This window comes from Paramormyrops kingsleyae, chromosome 16 (assembly GCF_048594095.1).
Source record: "Paramormyrops kingsleyae isolate MSU_618 chromosome 16, PKINGS_0.4, whole genome shotgun sequence".
In the NCBI taxonomy this organism is placed as follows: Eukaryota; Metazoa; Chordata; class Actinopteri; order Osteoglossiformes; family Mormyridae; genus Paramormyrops; species Paramormyrops kingsleyae.
In genome coordinates, this window is record NC_132812.1 from 29,783,065 (window position 1) to 29,796,604 (window position 13,540).

Sequence of the window (13,540 nt, forward strand, 5' to 3'; positions counted from 1 at the left end):
AGGTTGACACTGTAAAGCGCCTGCTTATTAAGAAGCTGCCCCCAGTGCTGGCCATCCAGCTGAAACGCTTTGACTATGACTGGGAGAGGGAGTGCGCCATCAAGTTCAATGACTACTTTGAGTTCCCACGGGAACTCGACATGGAGCCGTACACGGTGGCGGGAGTGGCCAAGCTGGAGGGCGATGACGTGCACCCGGAGAACCAGGTGATCCAGAACGAACCCTCAGAGAGTGAAGCCCCTGGTGGGTCAAAGTACCGACTGGTTGGTGTGCTGGTGCACAGCGGTCAGGCCAGCGGGGGGCACTACTACTCCTACATCATCCAGCGGAACGGCGGCGACGGCGAGCGGAACCGCTGGTACAAGTTTGACGACGGCGACGTCACCGAGTGCAAGATGGATGACGACGAGGAGATGAAGAACCAGTGCTTCGGCGGAGAGTACATGGGAGAGGTCTTCGACCACATGATGAAGCGCATGTCCTACCGCCGCCAGAAGAGGTGGTGGAACGCCTACATCCTGTTCTACGAGCGCATGGACTCTTCGGAGCGGGATGGAGAGCTGGTGAAGTACATCACGGAGCTGACCATCTCCGCCAGACCGCACCAGATCAAGATGCCAGCCGCCATCGAGTGCAGCGTGCGCAAGCAGAACGTGCAGTTCATGCACAACCGCATGCAGTACAGCCTGGAATATTTCCAGTTTATAAAGAAACTCCTGACCTGTAACAGTGTCTATTTAAACCCACCCTCAGGTACATGTCCACCATGGTTTATTTATTTATTTTCCCCCGCTGAACAGTTTCTCTTGTATTTGGGTGTTTCTCAGCAGAAACGGTACACATAACATTGGTTTTGAGACCTCAAGCATCAGCCTTGAAGTAAAGAGACCAGGACTTTTACTGGTTTAGAGCAGGACAGAAACAGATGTGGCATAGTCTGTGAGCTGAATGTAAAGTTTAACTTTTCCATAGATCTCGTCTAGTACGGGGAGATCCAGTGATGGGAAAACATTTTCATGCAGCTGTGGTTCCTCTGGCAGGTGCCGTAAGACGAGTGTCGATGAAGCGTTTTAAGCCAGGTCTTCTTTTTGGTTTAATCAGGACAAGATCATCTTTTGCCGGAGGCAGAAGAAATAGCTCTGATTAGTATTCAGCTTGCTGCTAAGTTTCTGTTCAGCACTGGATTCCACACGAAGAAGGTCGTTCGTGGTCCTGCCAGTGACTGGTGAGTGCTGCGTTTCAGATGTCTGGACACGCCTTTCAGAGGTTCTCAGAGATAGGTGCTTTACCCGTTCTGGCCTCTTCCCTAGGTACGATGCGCTCTGCATCCTGCTGCGTCACAGCAAGAACGTGCGCTTCTGGTTTGCACACAAGGTGCTCTTCGCGTATCCCAATCGCTTCTCCGAGTACCTGCTGGAGTGTCCCAGCGCGGAAGTGAGGGGCGCCTTTGCCAAGCTCATCGTATTTATTGCACACTTCTCCCTCCAAGATGGGCCCTGTCCTTCTCCAGTTGCCTCCCCAGGACCTTCCAGTCAGGTATAACAAAAAAATTAGTGAAACAAACAGGACCTGTAGAGAATATTCAGTAACAGGCTATGTAATAATAATGGTCTATGTTAATGGTTACTTAGACGCTATGAAGTGCTTCTGACTCGGTTCATTACACCAATTCTTACAACATATGTGTGACACGTTGCCTGGACAAAAGCAGCGATCACTAACAGAGTCACTTTCAGCAACAGGCCTGTGACAATTTGAGCTTGAGTGACCACTTACTGAGAGCCGTGCTGAACCTGCTGCGGAGGGAGGTGTCTGAACACGGTCGTCACCTGCAGCAGTACTTCAACCTCTTCGTCATGTACGCAAACCTGGGTAAGCATCTGCCATGTGCAGCTGACCTTAGAGCCCCTTCGTTTGCTCTGATTGTGAGGTAAACCCCAACCCCCTCCCTGCTGCAGGCATGGCAGAGAAGACCCAACTGCTGAAGCTGAGCGTGCCAGCCACCTTCATGCTGGTCGCCCTGGACGAAGGGCCTGGACCTCCCATCAAATACCAGTATGCGGAGCTGGGCAAGCTGTATGCTGTGGTTTCCCAGCTGGTGCGCTGTTGCGATGTGTCATCTCGCATGCAGTCGTCGATTAATGGTGATTATCACCCCTCTCGTTTTAATCCAGGGCTGGGGAACCTGATCGATGGAGGGCCGGTGTGGGTGCAGGTACTTGGGATGACCTCTCAGCCAGCTACTAGTAAAACAGTGGTTCCTAGGTCCTGTCCTGGGGACCCACTGTTATTGGCTGATTGAGAGGCCATCCCAAGAGCCCGCAACCACACTGGCCCTCCATGGATCAGGTCCCCCATCCCTGATCTAATCCATCATGAGACTCCATCATAATGTCTCTGAAATGTCTTACCCATCACTGAAGGTGACATTTTGATTACCTTAAGGCTGCACATGGGACACACATAGTACTGTGTAGGAAACATGTCAGGGTTCAACAAGTTGTGCGTTCAGAGACACCTTTCTGCACGCCACTGTTGCTTCCGCACACTGTTGGATTTCCTGGTACTATAAACAAATTTGGAATTTTAACTCTGACGTCTGTCATTTACAAGGTGTTTTCATCTACAGAATTGCTGATACACTCTAGTTCAGTTTGAGTAAATCTCAGCAGGGTGTCTATTTCTGAGACTCTCGACCCATAATATCTGGCACCTGCAAACGTGCCACTTTCACAATCACCTTTTTCACGTTTCTTGCCCATTCCGATACGTAGCTAAACAGTAACTGATCCTCTCGACTCCCCATGCTTTATACCTGGAGTATCGGCTACATCATTTGCTGTTTGGAGGAACAGGCTGTTCACATTACCTAACACATTGACCCTTGAGTGTGTAAAAAGATCAAATCAATTCCAATTAGCCCTATGTTTATAGCACCAGAGATCTACTTGGTCTTGTAACAAGCTCTCCCATTCCCTCAGGCAACCCCCCACTGGCAAACCCCTATGGTGACCCCAACCTGTCGCAGCCCATTCTGCCCGTGCAGCAGCTGGTGGCAGAGATCCTGTTTGTGCGCACGAGCTACGTGAAGAAGATCATTGAGGACTGCAGCAACTCTGAGGAGACTGTCAAATTACTGCGATTCAGCTGCTGGGAGAATCCCCAGTTTTCCTCCACTGTGCTCAGCGAGCTACTCTGGCAGGTGAGGGGCCTCTCACTGTCCCTCCTGGATCTGCAGCACTGATCTCCCCTTTAAACATGACTCTCCACTGGGCTCTCTTGTACTTTTAGGTGGCGTACTCCTATACCTATGAGCTTAGGCCGTACTTGGACCTACTGCTTCAGATCTTGCTGATAGAGGACTCCTGGCAGACCCACAGGTGGGTGCATCGTAACCCAAGTACTTCTATGCACGCATGCGTCAAAAGCAGGACCAACCCTCCTCATCTGCCTTCCCAGGATCCACAACGCTCTGAAGGGGATCCCAGATGACCGCGATGGCCTCTTTGACACCATTCAGCGCTCCAAAAACCATTACCAGAAGAGGGCCTACCAGTGCATAAAGTGCATGGTGGCACTTTTCACTAATTGTCCAGTAGCGTACCAGATCCTCCAGGTACCGCTGGCTTTGAGAGAATGGCTTATCAGTTTACAGTCGTCATCTGCTTGCAACCTTGGATGAATTTGATGCGATGTCCTTCACTAACAGAGTAATGGAGACCTGAAGAGAAAATGGACGTGGGCTGTGGAGTGGCTGGGTGACGAACTGGAGCGCCGACCGTACACAGGAAACCCCCAGTACACCTATAACAACTGGTCGCCCCCAGTGCAAAGCAACGAGACCTCCAATGGCTACTTCCTGGAGCGCTCACACAGTGCTAGGATGACTCTGGCCAAGGCCTGCGAGCTCTGTCCTGAGGAGGTATGTCTACCTCATTACAGCTGATGCAGAACTTGATCCTTAGGTTTATATTTGGCCTTGAGCAACAAGAATGCAATGTGCCAACTTGCCAAAGCTGAGGGCAGAAGCCTATGTGAGATTGAACTAAACTCTTTGTGTTCTGTCATTTTTATGAGGACAATAGCAGGATTTTTAGGGGGCGAGTACTGCTTGCTGTCTCTTCTAAGAGTGTTTATTCAAAGTGATTTTAATTTATTTTGCATGTACATATTCAGCACAAGCATTCTTCTGGCAAACTCGTCCCCTCACAGCTGGACTTCTTGCCGTGACAACCTCCATGCATGTCCTCGGGACATGGTGCCTGTCACTTACACTGCTGCTCGTCTCACTGTTTGGTTAGAGAGTCTAGTCATATCTGAAACCAGTGAAAACTATAATGTCCTGGCTGTAGATGACGTGTATGAAATTTTGTGTGTTTGTTACGAAGTGGAATTTCTGGGACTAGAGTTATTTCAGTTATTTGCTTTTTCTGTATCCTGGAAATCCAAAACATCACTGGCCGTGTTTTGGTGTTTCCAGACCCGATCTCACTGCCAACAAAGCAGAAGCCATTCTGAGACATTTCAAACACTTGTGCTGTGAATTTCATTCTTTATGAATTTGACTGATTTAGCTGTATCATTGTTGCCTTTGTGCTGCGATCAAGCATATGCACAAAACCATGTGTACTCTGGTGGTGCTTTACGTAGAACAGAATTTATCCAGCACAATAAAGGATGACTGTTGCTCTTCAGGTTTAGTTGGCCCGTTGCAACAAATAAGTGTTTTCAGAAGCTCGGACTGATCCAGGATGAACTGTTGCTTCACATTGATTGCAAAAAAAAAAACTTAGCTTTAAAAGAAACTGGGATAGATATAATAACATTGATTCACTTTCTATTTCTCTTTACTGAGCTGAAACATATTGAGATTTTGGTTTTTATTATATTAATGCAGTGTTTCCCAACCCAGTCCTCGGGGAACCCCGGACAGTCCACGTTTTTGCTTCCTCTCAGCTCCCAGTGCACCTGTACCAGATATTCGGTGTTCCTGATTGGCTGGGAGCTGGGAGAGAGCAAAAATATGGACTGTCTGGGGTTCCCCGAGGACTAGGTTGAGAAACACTATATTGATGAATCTTTGTTTTTAATATGGCTAACCTCGGAATCCCACCCACCCACTATGCCACGTTTCAGCAGCAGTGCAGTTTTGCTCCGTCTTCTGCACGTCCTCAATCCAAGTAGTAACTTGGATTACTACATGTGCAATATAATAATCTGTACCACAAGTGTGTCTGCTGGGGTGTGGCATGAGTAAATGGTGTCCTGTAGTTGTGTTCTGGGCATATAGCAACTGGGTTTTTCTGTAATGTATCTAGATGGGTGGTACAGTGGATAAGCACTAATTTTATTTATTTAATCTCCCTAGGAACCTGAAGACCAAGAAGCTCCAGATGACCACGATGCTTCACCCCCAGAAGACACCACACTGTACCCCCATTCCCCAGGAACACAGTACCAACAGGTATGCTGCATCTGCAGAAACGGTATAGCTTTAACTTCCTCCACAGCAGATCTTTTCTATTAGGCTGCCATTTTTAAAAATTCTTAATCTAAATATACCCCAGAATCAGAATCCGGTTTGTTGGCACACACAAGGAATTTGTTTTCGGCAGTTGGTGTTTCTCCGGTACATTACAATACAGTAGAACAAAACAGTACAGATTAAATACAATATAAAAGACACCTCTGAGTAGTTTGAACGTTATTTACTAATAATAGTGTTTCACATCAGACTGAATATAAGAGCAGTTCTCAGGGCACTATAGAATCTGAAGTTAGCCATTGCCTGCTAACAGTACTGAGCGTGCCTTGTGTCTGTGTGTTCAGCAGAATAACCACCCACACGGACAGCCGTACACAGGCCCCGCAGCACAACACGTGAACAACCCACCGCGCCCAGGTCAGCGAGCACAAGAGAACTGGGAGGCGACCGAGGAAACGGCCCCAGCCCAGCCTAAAGAATAACCCCGGCTGCAGCGTCTCACCCCCAACGTCGCCGACGAGACACTGGATCCAGGCAGAAGGCCAGCCCTGGCCTTTCACGTCATTACCTCTCCAGGTCCCTTGTGCCCACAGTTCAACTCTTTTTGTATTTTACCTGGAGTGGAAAGACTTGTCCGTCCTGCAGAGAATTCCTGTCATAAAATACAAGCTTGCCTGCAGTGCGAAGTGTATAGTGTTGTAATAAACTGGGCCTGACGCTCTTGTGGAAACAGCAAAGGTGTATATAGTATGTTGTTTGTCTCAGTTCCTACAGCAAGACTGTCTGTCTGCTGCTGGAGTTTCTGATGTATCGGAACAAAAAAAGACCTTTTGCTTTATCACTTTGCTGGGCAGTTTGGGTCAGTTGTCAGTCACTTGTCAACCACTGTAACCATGCCGAATGGGCTCCGCTGCCTGAGTTGATACGGGGTTTTTGGAATGGCCGGGTTAACACTATGACATTTTCTCTTGTTGTGGAAAGTGATTTGTTCTAGAATTTTCATTGCCTTTCTTTCATTCGTTTTGAAACTCTAGTTAATATGTTGTAACATTTTAGCATGGCTTGACACCAGATTTAGTGTGGCCAAAGAGAGACTCCTTACAGCACAGCAGCGGCCGTCTGAGTGCTCTGAAACGCCCTGTTTTTATTTTTCTCGATACGCGGACAGCAGTTTTAGGAACCAGCGTTAAGCATGAGAGACTTCTTAGTTGCATTTCTCTTCCCTGACATTTTGTTGTTTATGGTGGTACAAACATGGTTTTCATTGACAGGAACTGGGAAGAAATAATATTTCTAGCTGTTCTTTTCCTTTAAGCCTTCTAGGTTAACTCCTAATTACCACCGTGTCACTTCAGCCCAGATGAAGGGTAAGCCATCTGAAGTGTATATACCTAATCCTCTCATGTGGTCTGGTGTGAAGGCCCATCAGCCATGGGAAATGCACATGAACAGCGTTGTGGGATTACTGCTGGTTAGTGAAGGGCAACCGTTAGATGTGTTGCAAAGTATCATTCGTTAGGATTTAAGGATAATGGTAAGTACTGAATTTTGATTGGTAACTTGAAAGTGGTCATTTTGTCTAAAGTACCAAAAACTTAAGCCCCACAACCTTTATTTTGCTATTTTATTTTAGAGGGATTATTTTGCTGAATTGTGGAAAAAAAAATATTGAGGAATATTTTGTGTTATTTTTTAAAGAAAAAACTGACTGTACAGAAATCTCCGCCTTGTTTTGCCGACTTTTGTTTTGGCCATGGTGACGTTGAATTCTGGATTTACAGTTGCAATGTGCTTTTTTTGTGCACAAACGAAACAAAAAACAAACTTTGCGCCCCTTAGCAAGAATAAAGTAAACAATACTGACATCGTAACGGTCTCATTTTATTTATAGTATGTTGTAAATACTTCATACAGGTAGAAATGTAACAAATGGCAACGTCTTAGTGAATTTTCATAGGTGGCGAGCGACAAATGGAAGGGGGCATGCAATGGCGGCAGAAGACACCATTTGAAAGTGTGTGAATTTGCAAAAAGTTTAGCCTAAGTTTGCCAAATCCAAACCAGTGGCCTATATTGTTTCTTACTGTGCTGTAGAGGACTAAGGAAGAGTTGGCTTCCTAAGCGCAATGCATCCTGGGAAAGGCCAAGCAGCAACCATAGGAAGACATTGGACAACCCACAGGGTGTACTGGTGCAATGTTGTACTGGTTGTACAGAGACTGGAGCCCTACTGCTAATGCACTACAGGCCTTTGTCCTTTTGCATTCTTCCTTCAGGGGACAAAAACTCCACTTGCCTGTAAGGTCTTAGCATTGTCTTTTTTATCATTTTGTTTTTTTTTTTTAATAGAATAATTTTTGACACTTTTGTTTTCAATAACTCAAAGTTCTTGTGAAACATGCATGATTAATAAAATCCCATGATCTGCCTTAGAGCACTGTACAAACCCAATACACTGTAAAATTCTACTTTTAAAAAGAAAATAAATAGTATTTCAATTAATCAATGCAGTCTTCCACTGTTTCCCAACCATTGTCCGTTCCAACTTTAGGCCCATGACTCCTTTAAAGTAGTTACACCAATAAAAATTATGGAAATGTGCCCTTTTCTCTTCATGCCAGTTGTGTATCCTATTCTTACAGTAGGCATTGAAATAAATCCTTACATATTATTTAATGCATGAGCCCCTGCTTATATAATTTATTTTTCCATTGCTGTGCATAGGTATATAACCATTGTTTTTCATATCTCTCACCTTAACTACACCCATATTTTTCAGAATATGTGGATTAATTTTTATCTTCATTTAAAGAGCTGTACATTTTTATTAATATCAAGTTTGTACTGCTATCCCTAATTATACTGACTATACACTGTGCATTATGAAATGAGACTAAGGCAGTTTCAAACTAGATTGCAAAGATTTACATTTCAAATGCTCATTGGACAAGTTTCAAAGCTATATTTAGCTATAAAGTTACTCCTTGGTGACAGTGGTGAATGACCAACAGGAGTTATGCCAAATGATATCTATCTTATGACATCTGCTTACACACCCTTAACCTTTCAAAGACTAATTTCCATGTCGTCATATACACAATATTAATTTCACTCAAATTTTTACATCCTGTATATCAACGATTATGTGTCTCCATATCATCTACGCTGCAGCAATATACCTACATTTCCACAGCTATAACAAGTCAGCCACACAAAAAATACACATGCAAAACTGTTCTTTTCAGGGTTCTGCTTCCCCAAACACATTTTATTGAGAATATAGGCTTTAGTTCTCCTTCTCCTGGACAGTCTTGGTTCCACGCAGTCTGCCTGTACGACGGGCAGCGATGAGACCAACCTTGCGTCCAGCTGGCGCATCCCTCCTGATAGTAGAGGGTTTACCGATGTGCTGATGGTTTCCACCACCGAAAGGATGCTCAACAGGCTGGGGGAAGAACACAGAGCAACTCAGCTTCCCACTCTAAAACCATTTTTCTTCCGAACATTCGGCAGCTTTTCCATTTCGCTAATTTTAATGGCTTTGGGTCACCAATTCCACCGAGGGATCTCAATTTACACCAAAAGTGTGTTACGGAGATGGTGCATTTTAAACTAATTTTTGAGAAAAAAAAAGTAAAAAACGTTACAATTCATGTCATTCTGATTTGCACCACTTAATTATATGTACTCTAGGATATACAGCATTTTTAAATCACTTAAAATATGAAGCCATTGCACCAATAGGTACAGATAAAATGAAGCACGCTTACGTTCATGGCCACACCACGGACACGAGGCCAGCAGTTCCTCTTGGCCTTGTATTTGTGGTAGGCGCGACCGGCCTTCAGGATGGGCTTGTCGATACGGCCACCACCAGCAACCACACCTAGAAACGATATATATGTCAAAACGCCATGCACTTTTTTGGAAATGGAACATGTTATAATAGGACACTGAAGTAGAACCTTATCAAGTACCAGGCACCCAAAAGCTCAGTTCAGATTCTTACCAACCACAGCTCTGTTTGCAGAGGAGATGACCTTCTTAGACCCAGAGGGCAGCTTGACTCTTGACTTCTTCGTCTCTGGGTTGTGGGAGATGACTGTGGCGTAGTTCCCAGAGGCCCGAGCAAGCTTGCCCCGGTCGCCAGGCTTCTCCTCCAGGCAGCAAACGATGGTCCCCTCAGGCATGGCACCCACAGGTAACACATTGCCGATGTTGAGCTGAGCTGGAGGGAGGGGGGGGGGGGGGGGGGGGGGCAATTCATATCCATTACCTGACTGACCAGTCATGGATTACAAAACATTAACTATTAATGTTCTACTGGAATGACGTAAGCATAAACCAAACATCATAACTAACTCTGTGAGATGACTAACCATGCCATCTGTTTTGAATCTGAATGATCTGCATTTAACAGGAACTCAAAGCAATTTCAAATAGAAGTGTTACTTTTTATATCTAAGATGCTAATGTATTTCTTTGGTATAGGTCACTATCAGCATTCGATATATATCAATATATATTTTTTTTTTATTCAGGACTGATAATCAGAATGAATTATGGGTTTATTTACTCACATCAGTATTTCCCAACTGGAAAACATAAAAAGTGCACCTCTGCTGAACATCATAAATTGTATATTAAAAAAAGAACAAATTGACTTAATGTCCGATAAAAAAAAAAAAATACAAATTGACTAAATATCCAAGTGCCTGAAATGTTAACGGAAATTTCAAGTATTTAACAGATTGTTCAGTTAAGTGCTTTTACTCAAAATGCTATCAACATTTTTTTCAGTGCAGTTTTGTCCCTCTGCTGAACCATTTTCCCATGAACCAAAAAATAAAATTACAAACTGACTAAATACAAGCATTTCAAGTACATAACAACTAGGTTGTTCGAAAGTTAAATATATGGAGCCATATTGCAGCCACAAATGTGTGCTCCATAAACAAAACCACCTATTATTGCAAAGAAATTCAATGTATGGAGAGATTTTTGCTTTGCCAATTTTTTTTCCACACACACACACACACTTGAGATTTTTTTTTTTTTTTGAGTTTGGCTTTTCCGGCACCCATTTTTCTACACATGTGATGTGCTTTGTAATGCTTGTGTTGTGCTGTATTTTTCTTTGCGTTTCACCATCTGGCCTATTTTTAACGTGGTGTGGGTGGGCAGGGCTTTCTGGGGTGTCTGTCACTACTCGATCCGCACCACCTGCCCGATTTGTACTTCACGTCTGCCCCTGCACAGCATTTTTGAGCAGGTGTACCCCACATTACACTGTCTGGCACTGCCCATATGTACCCCACATTACACTGTCTGGCACTGCCCATATGTACCCCACATTACACTGTCTGGCACTGCCCATATGTACCCCACATTACACTGTCTGGCACTGCCCATATGTACCCCACATTACACTGTCTGGCACTGCCCATATGTACCCCGCGTTACTTTTTCTGACAATGCCCGATCTGTTTCTCCTCCCATTTTATGGTAAACCATATTGTCCACATTTACAATAAATAAAATCTATATAACGATATACTACCAAGTCATTCTGTATGTAGAAATGTATCGAATACAGCATTAAAAAATCGATACAATCACCCAGTCCTAGTTAAAATCCCAAAAAGTACACATAAAACTATATCTTCATTCTACCGTAAGTCACTTTGGACAAAAAGCGTCAGATAAAAGAACTACTTGCATTAAAATGGATGCAATGTTCAAGGGTCGGATATCAGACTACTGCTGAATTGTGGAATACAAAAATACTTCAGTATATCACGTTCACATAATATTCACATATATTTAATTTAGCTGATGCTTTTCTCCAAAGTGACAGAGAAGTGAGGATCGGAGAGAAGCATCACCCAGCATCCCTGGCGAAGTCAAAGTTAAGGACCCTGCCCAAGCCTAAGAGCCTAACAGTGATATGATGATTACTTTGCCGGCCACAAGATTTGTACCTTCTTGACCTTTGAGACAGACAGAAAAGGGACAGAACTGAGGACCCCTGCGCTAGATAGCAACAACTTACCAGAAGCAAATCCTACATAGTTGTGGGATGAAGAGGTATACTTCTCAGTAAGAAAGATTCAGGATGTCTCACACCACTGCTTCTCAATCCATATAGCTAAGCTAGTTTTGACCAATACAGTCAAACAATAAACCCTATTCATAAAACTTGTCAAAGAAGCTTAGTGAGAAGCCATAAATAGCTACTTCTCACAAATGCGGAGCACCAACAATGAAACTGAAAGAAGATTCAAGCAAATTAGGCTTTTTGGCTTAATGATAACGCTCCAGCGCTCCTCTTACCCTTTTTCCCGCAGTAGATGAACTGGCCAGTGTGGATACCCTCCGCAGCAATAAACAGCTCCATCCTCTTCTTGTACCTGTAGGGGTCACGGAAAACCACCTTTGCCAGAGGGGCGCCACGGCCGGGGTCGTGGATGATATCCTGTGGTCGTCACAGTACACAGTCAGTCAACGCCGTCTCTTCAAGACCATAACGTTTTTTATTCATATAAACAGATTTAGCTATGTTACCTTCACGATTCCCTTGATGTAGCCATGCCGTTCAGCAAAGTCAATGCGCCGTAGTTTCGGAGCCCCTTTCCGATGCTTCACATGGGCTCTGAAAACTGATCCGGCACCTTTCCTCTGTCCCCTAATCACACGTCCCATTGCGAGCTTAGGAGGAAACAAAATTGAACGCGGTTAATACTTATATAGTAATTTGACAATTACATTACTAAATAGACGCCCACAGTGTTTATAGAGGCCACTGACTTCTCAAACACAATTATTTAGGGAAAATTACAAGCATTAAAAAAGAAAACTTTAATACGTCAAGCCGGCATACAGGAACACATGAGCGTTTCCAGATCAGTCAGGGCTTCCCTTACGCTGACAAACACACGTTTATTAAACAAAAATTGGCCTTGCTAATATGAATCAGAAACATGTGCGCATTCCTTAGATGTTGCTTTGCACTTATCGATTGTACAATAAAATGGATGGCATCGTATACAGCAAGATTAAAATGCGATTAACATTCACAGCACAAAATATTCTTCTCCTACCTAAAAGCGGCTAAGACGGAAAGAGGAAGTTGAAGGGATACTGCTCGATTTCTTCCGGATCACCGAAGCGGGGGATTATGGGATATGTTTAACTGCTCCTCTTAGTGTTTCGTTGTAACTTTGTAGTTTCAATGTTTTTTGCTTTACATTATTAACTAGTAATGCTGATAAATGAATGACGACTTAACCTAAACGGGAAGTCTAACGCACAATAGTTTACAAGTTTACTGTGGCATGTCTTCGATGCCCACTTTATTTTATCTATCACTTTATTTTAATTGATAAACATATGCAACTCGGGCTCAGGTTACCTTTAGAAGTTTAGTTCTTTGGTGATTTTGCAATTAAATTAAGTTGTATCAGCAAAGAATGAAAAGAGGAATACAGTCTGGTGGAGGGTTTTGTTGGTGGTGTAAGAAGAACCACCTGCAGCTCAGAGTCAGAAAGACAATGGAGCTGGTATTGGGCTTCACGCGAAGCAGGGAGCTCACTGTCATCACTATCCAGGGAGAGAGTGTAGAAATGGAACATGGCGTATATATCAATGACAGACTGGCATAACACGTAGGGAGACTACAAGAAAGTGCACACTCGGCAGTTTTCCTCAGGAAAAATACTGTAGTGAAGCAAACTGCTATGACAATTTTACCAGTGTGTTGTATCATATTCTTTGCTGCAGTTTTATGGGTGTGGGGGAGGTTGGCTACGTCATAAACCTAAGTATGGACTCTTCGCAAGAAGTTGTTGAGGTTAGAACGGTGTTCAGACTGTACTTCATTCAGAATAATACAGAACATTCTCTTAGAGAGCTGGCACCGTTATGCAGCATCATCATCATCATCATCATCATCATACTGCCAATCATTTGTACAATTTTAGTCGCGTTATAAAAACCCCACCCAGCTCGGAAAATACTAAACCAAACCCTCTTTAAGTCATCAAAGTATTTTTTCCA

At 43.9% G+C, this 13,540-nt stretch overlaps 2 protein-coding genes across 12 annotated transcripts in view; one reads left to right on the forward strand and one right to left on the reverse strand.

The window, feature by feature from the left end:
* The window catches only part of LOC111856274 (ubiquitin carboxyl-terminal hydrolase 9X), a 29,833-nt gene extending 21,846 nt beyond the window's left edge, over positions 1-7,987 (forward strand). For 6 of the 11 annotated variants that reach the window (XM_072700555.1, XM_072700563.1, XM_072700557.1 and 3 more), the window contains 11 exons: positions 3-753; positions 1,102-1,225; positions 1,311-1,536; positions 1,737-1,872; positions 1,959-2,144; positions 2,982-3,202; positions 3,292-3,380; positions 3,460-3,616; positions 3,710-3,922; positions 5,369-5,464; positions 5,830-7,987. In XM_072700555.1, coding sequence (XP_072556656.1) covers positions 3-753; positions 1,102-1,225; positions 1,311-1,536; positions 1,737-1,872; positions 1,959-2,144; positions 2,982-3,202; positions 3,292-3,380; positions 3,460-3,616; positions 3,710-3,922; positions 5,369-5,464; positions 5,830-5,967 — 2,337 coding nt within the window. In that variant the 3' untranslated portion in view covers positions 5,968-7,987. The remainder of the gene's footprint in view (positions 1-2; positions 754-1,101; positions 1,226-1,310; positions 1,537-1,736; positions 1,873-1,958; positions 2,145-2,981; positions 3,203-3,291; positions 3,381-3,459; positions 3,617-3,709; positions 3,923-5,368; positions 5,465-5,829) is intronic. The other 5 variants (XM_072700561.1, XM_072700564.1, XM_072700562.1 and 2 more) reach the window with 3 other exon arrangements.
* A 733-nt stretch (positions 7,988-8,720) lies between these two features.
* On the reverse strand, positions 8,721-12,740 carry LOC111856279 (large ribosomal subunit protein uL2). The gene is made up of 6 exons (XM_023836108.2): positions 12,586-12,740; positions 12,050-12,193; positions 11,819-11,960; positions 9,495-9,713; positions 9,256-9,371; positions 8,721-8,930 (listed from the first exon to the last, which is right to left on the reverse strand). Exons 2-6 carry the CDS (start codon positions 12,185-12,187, stop codon positions 8,772-8,774), a joined length of 774 nt encoding a protein of 257 aa, XP_023691876.1. The 5' UTR covers positions 12,188-12,193; positions 12,586-12,740; the 3' UTR covers positions 8,721-8,771.
* Positions 12,741-13,540: the final 800 nt, after the last annotated feature.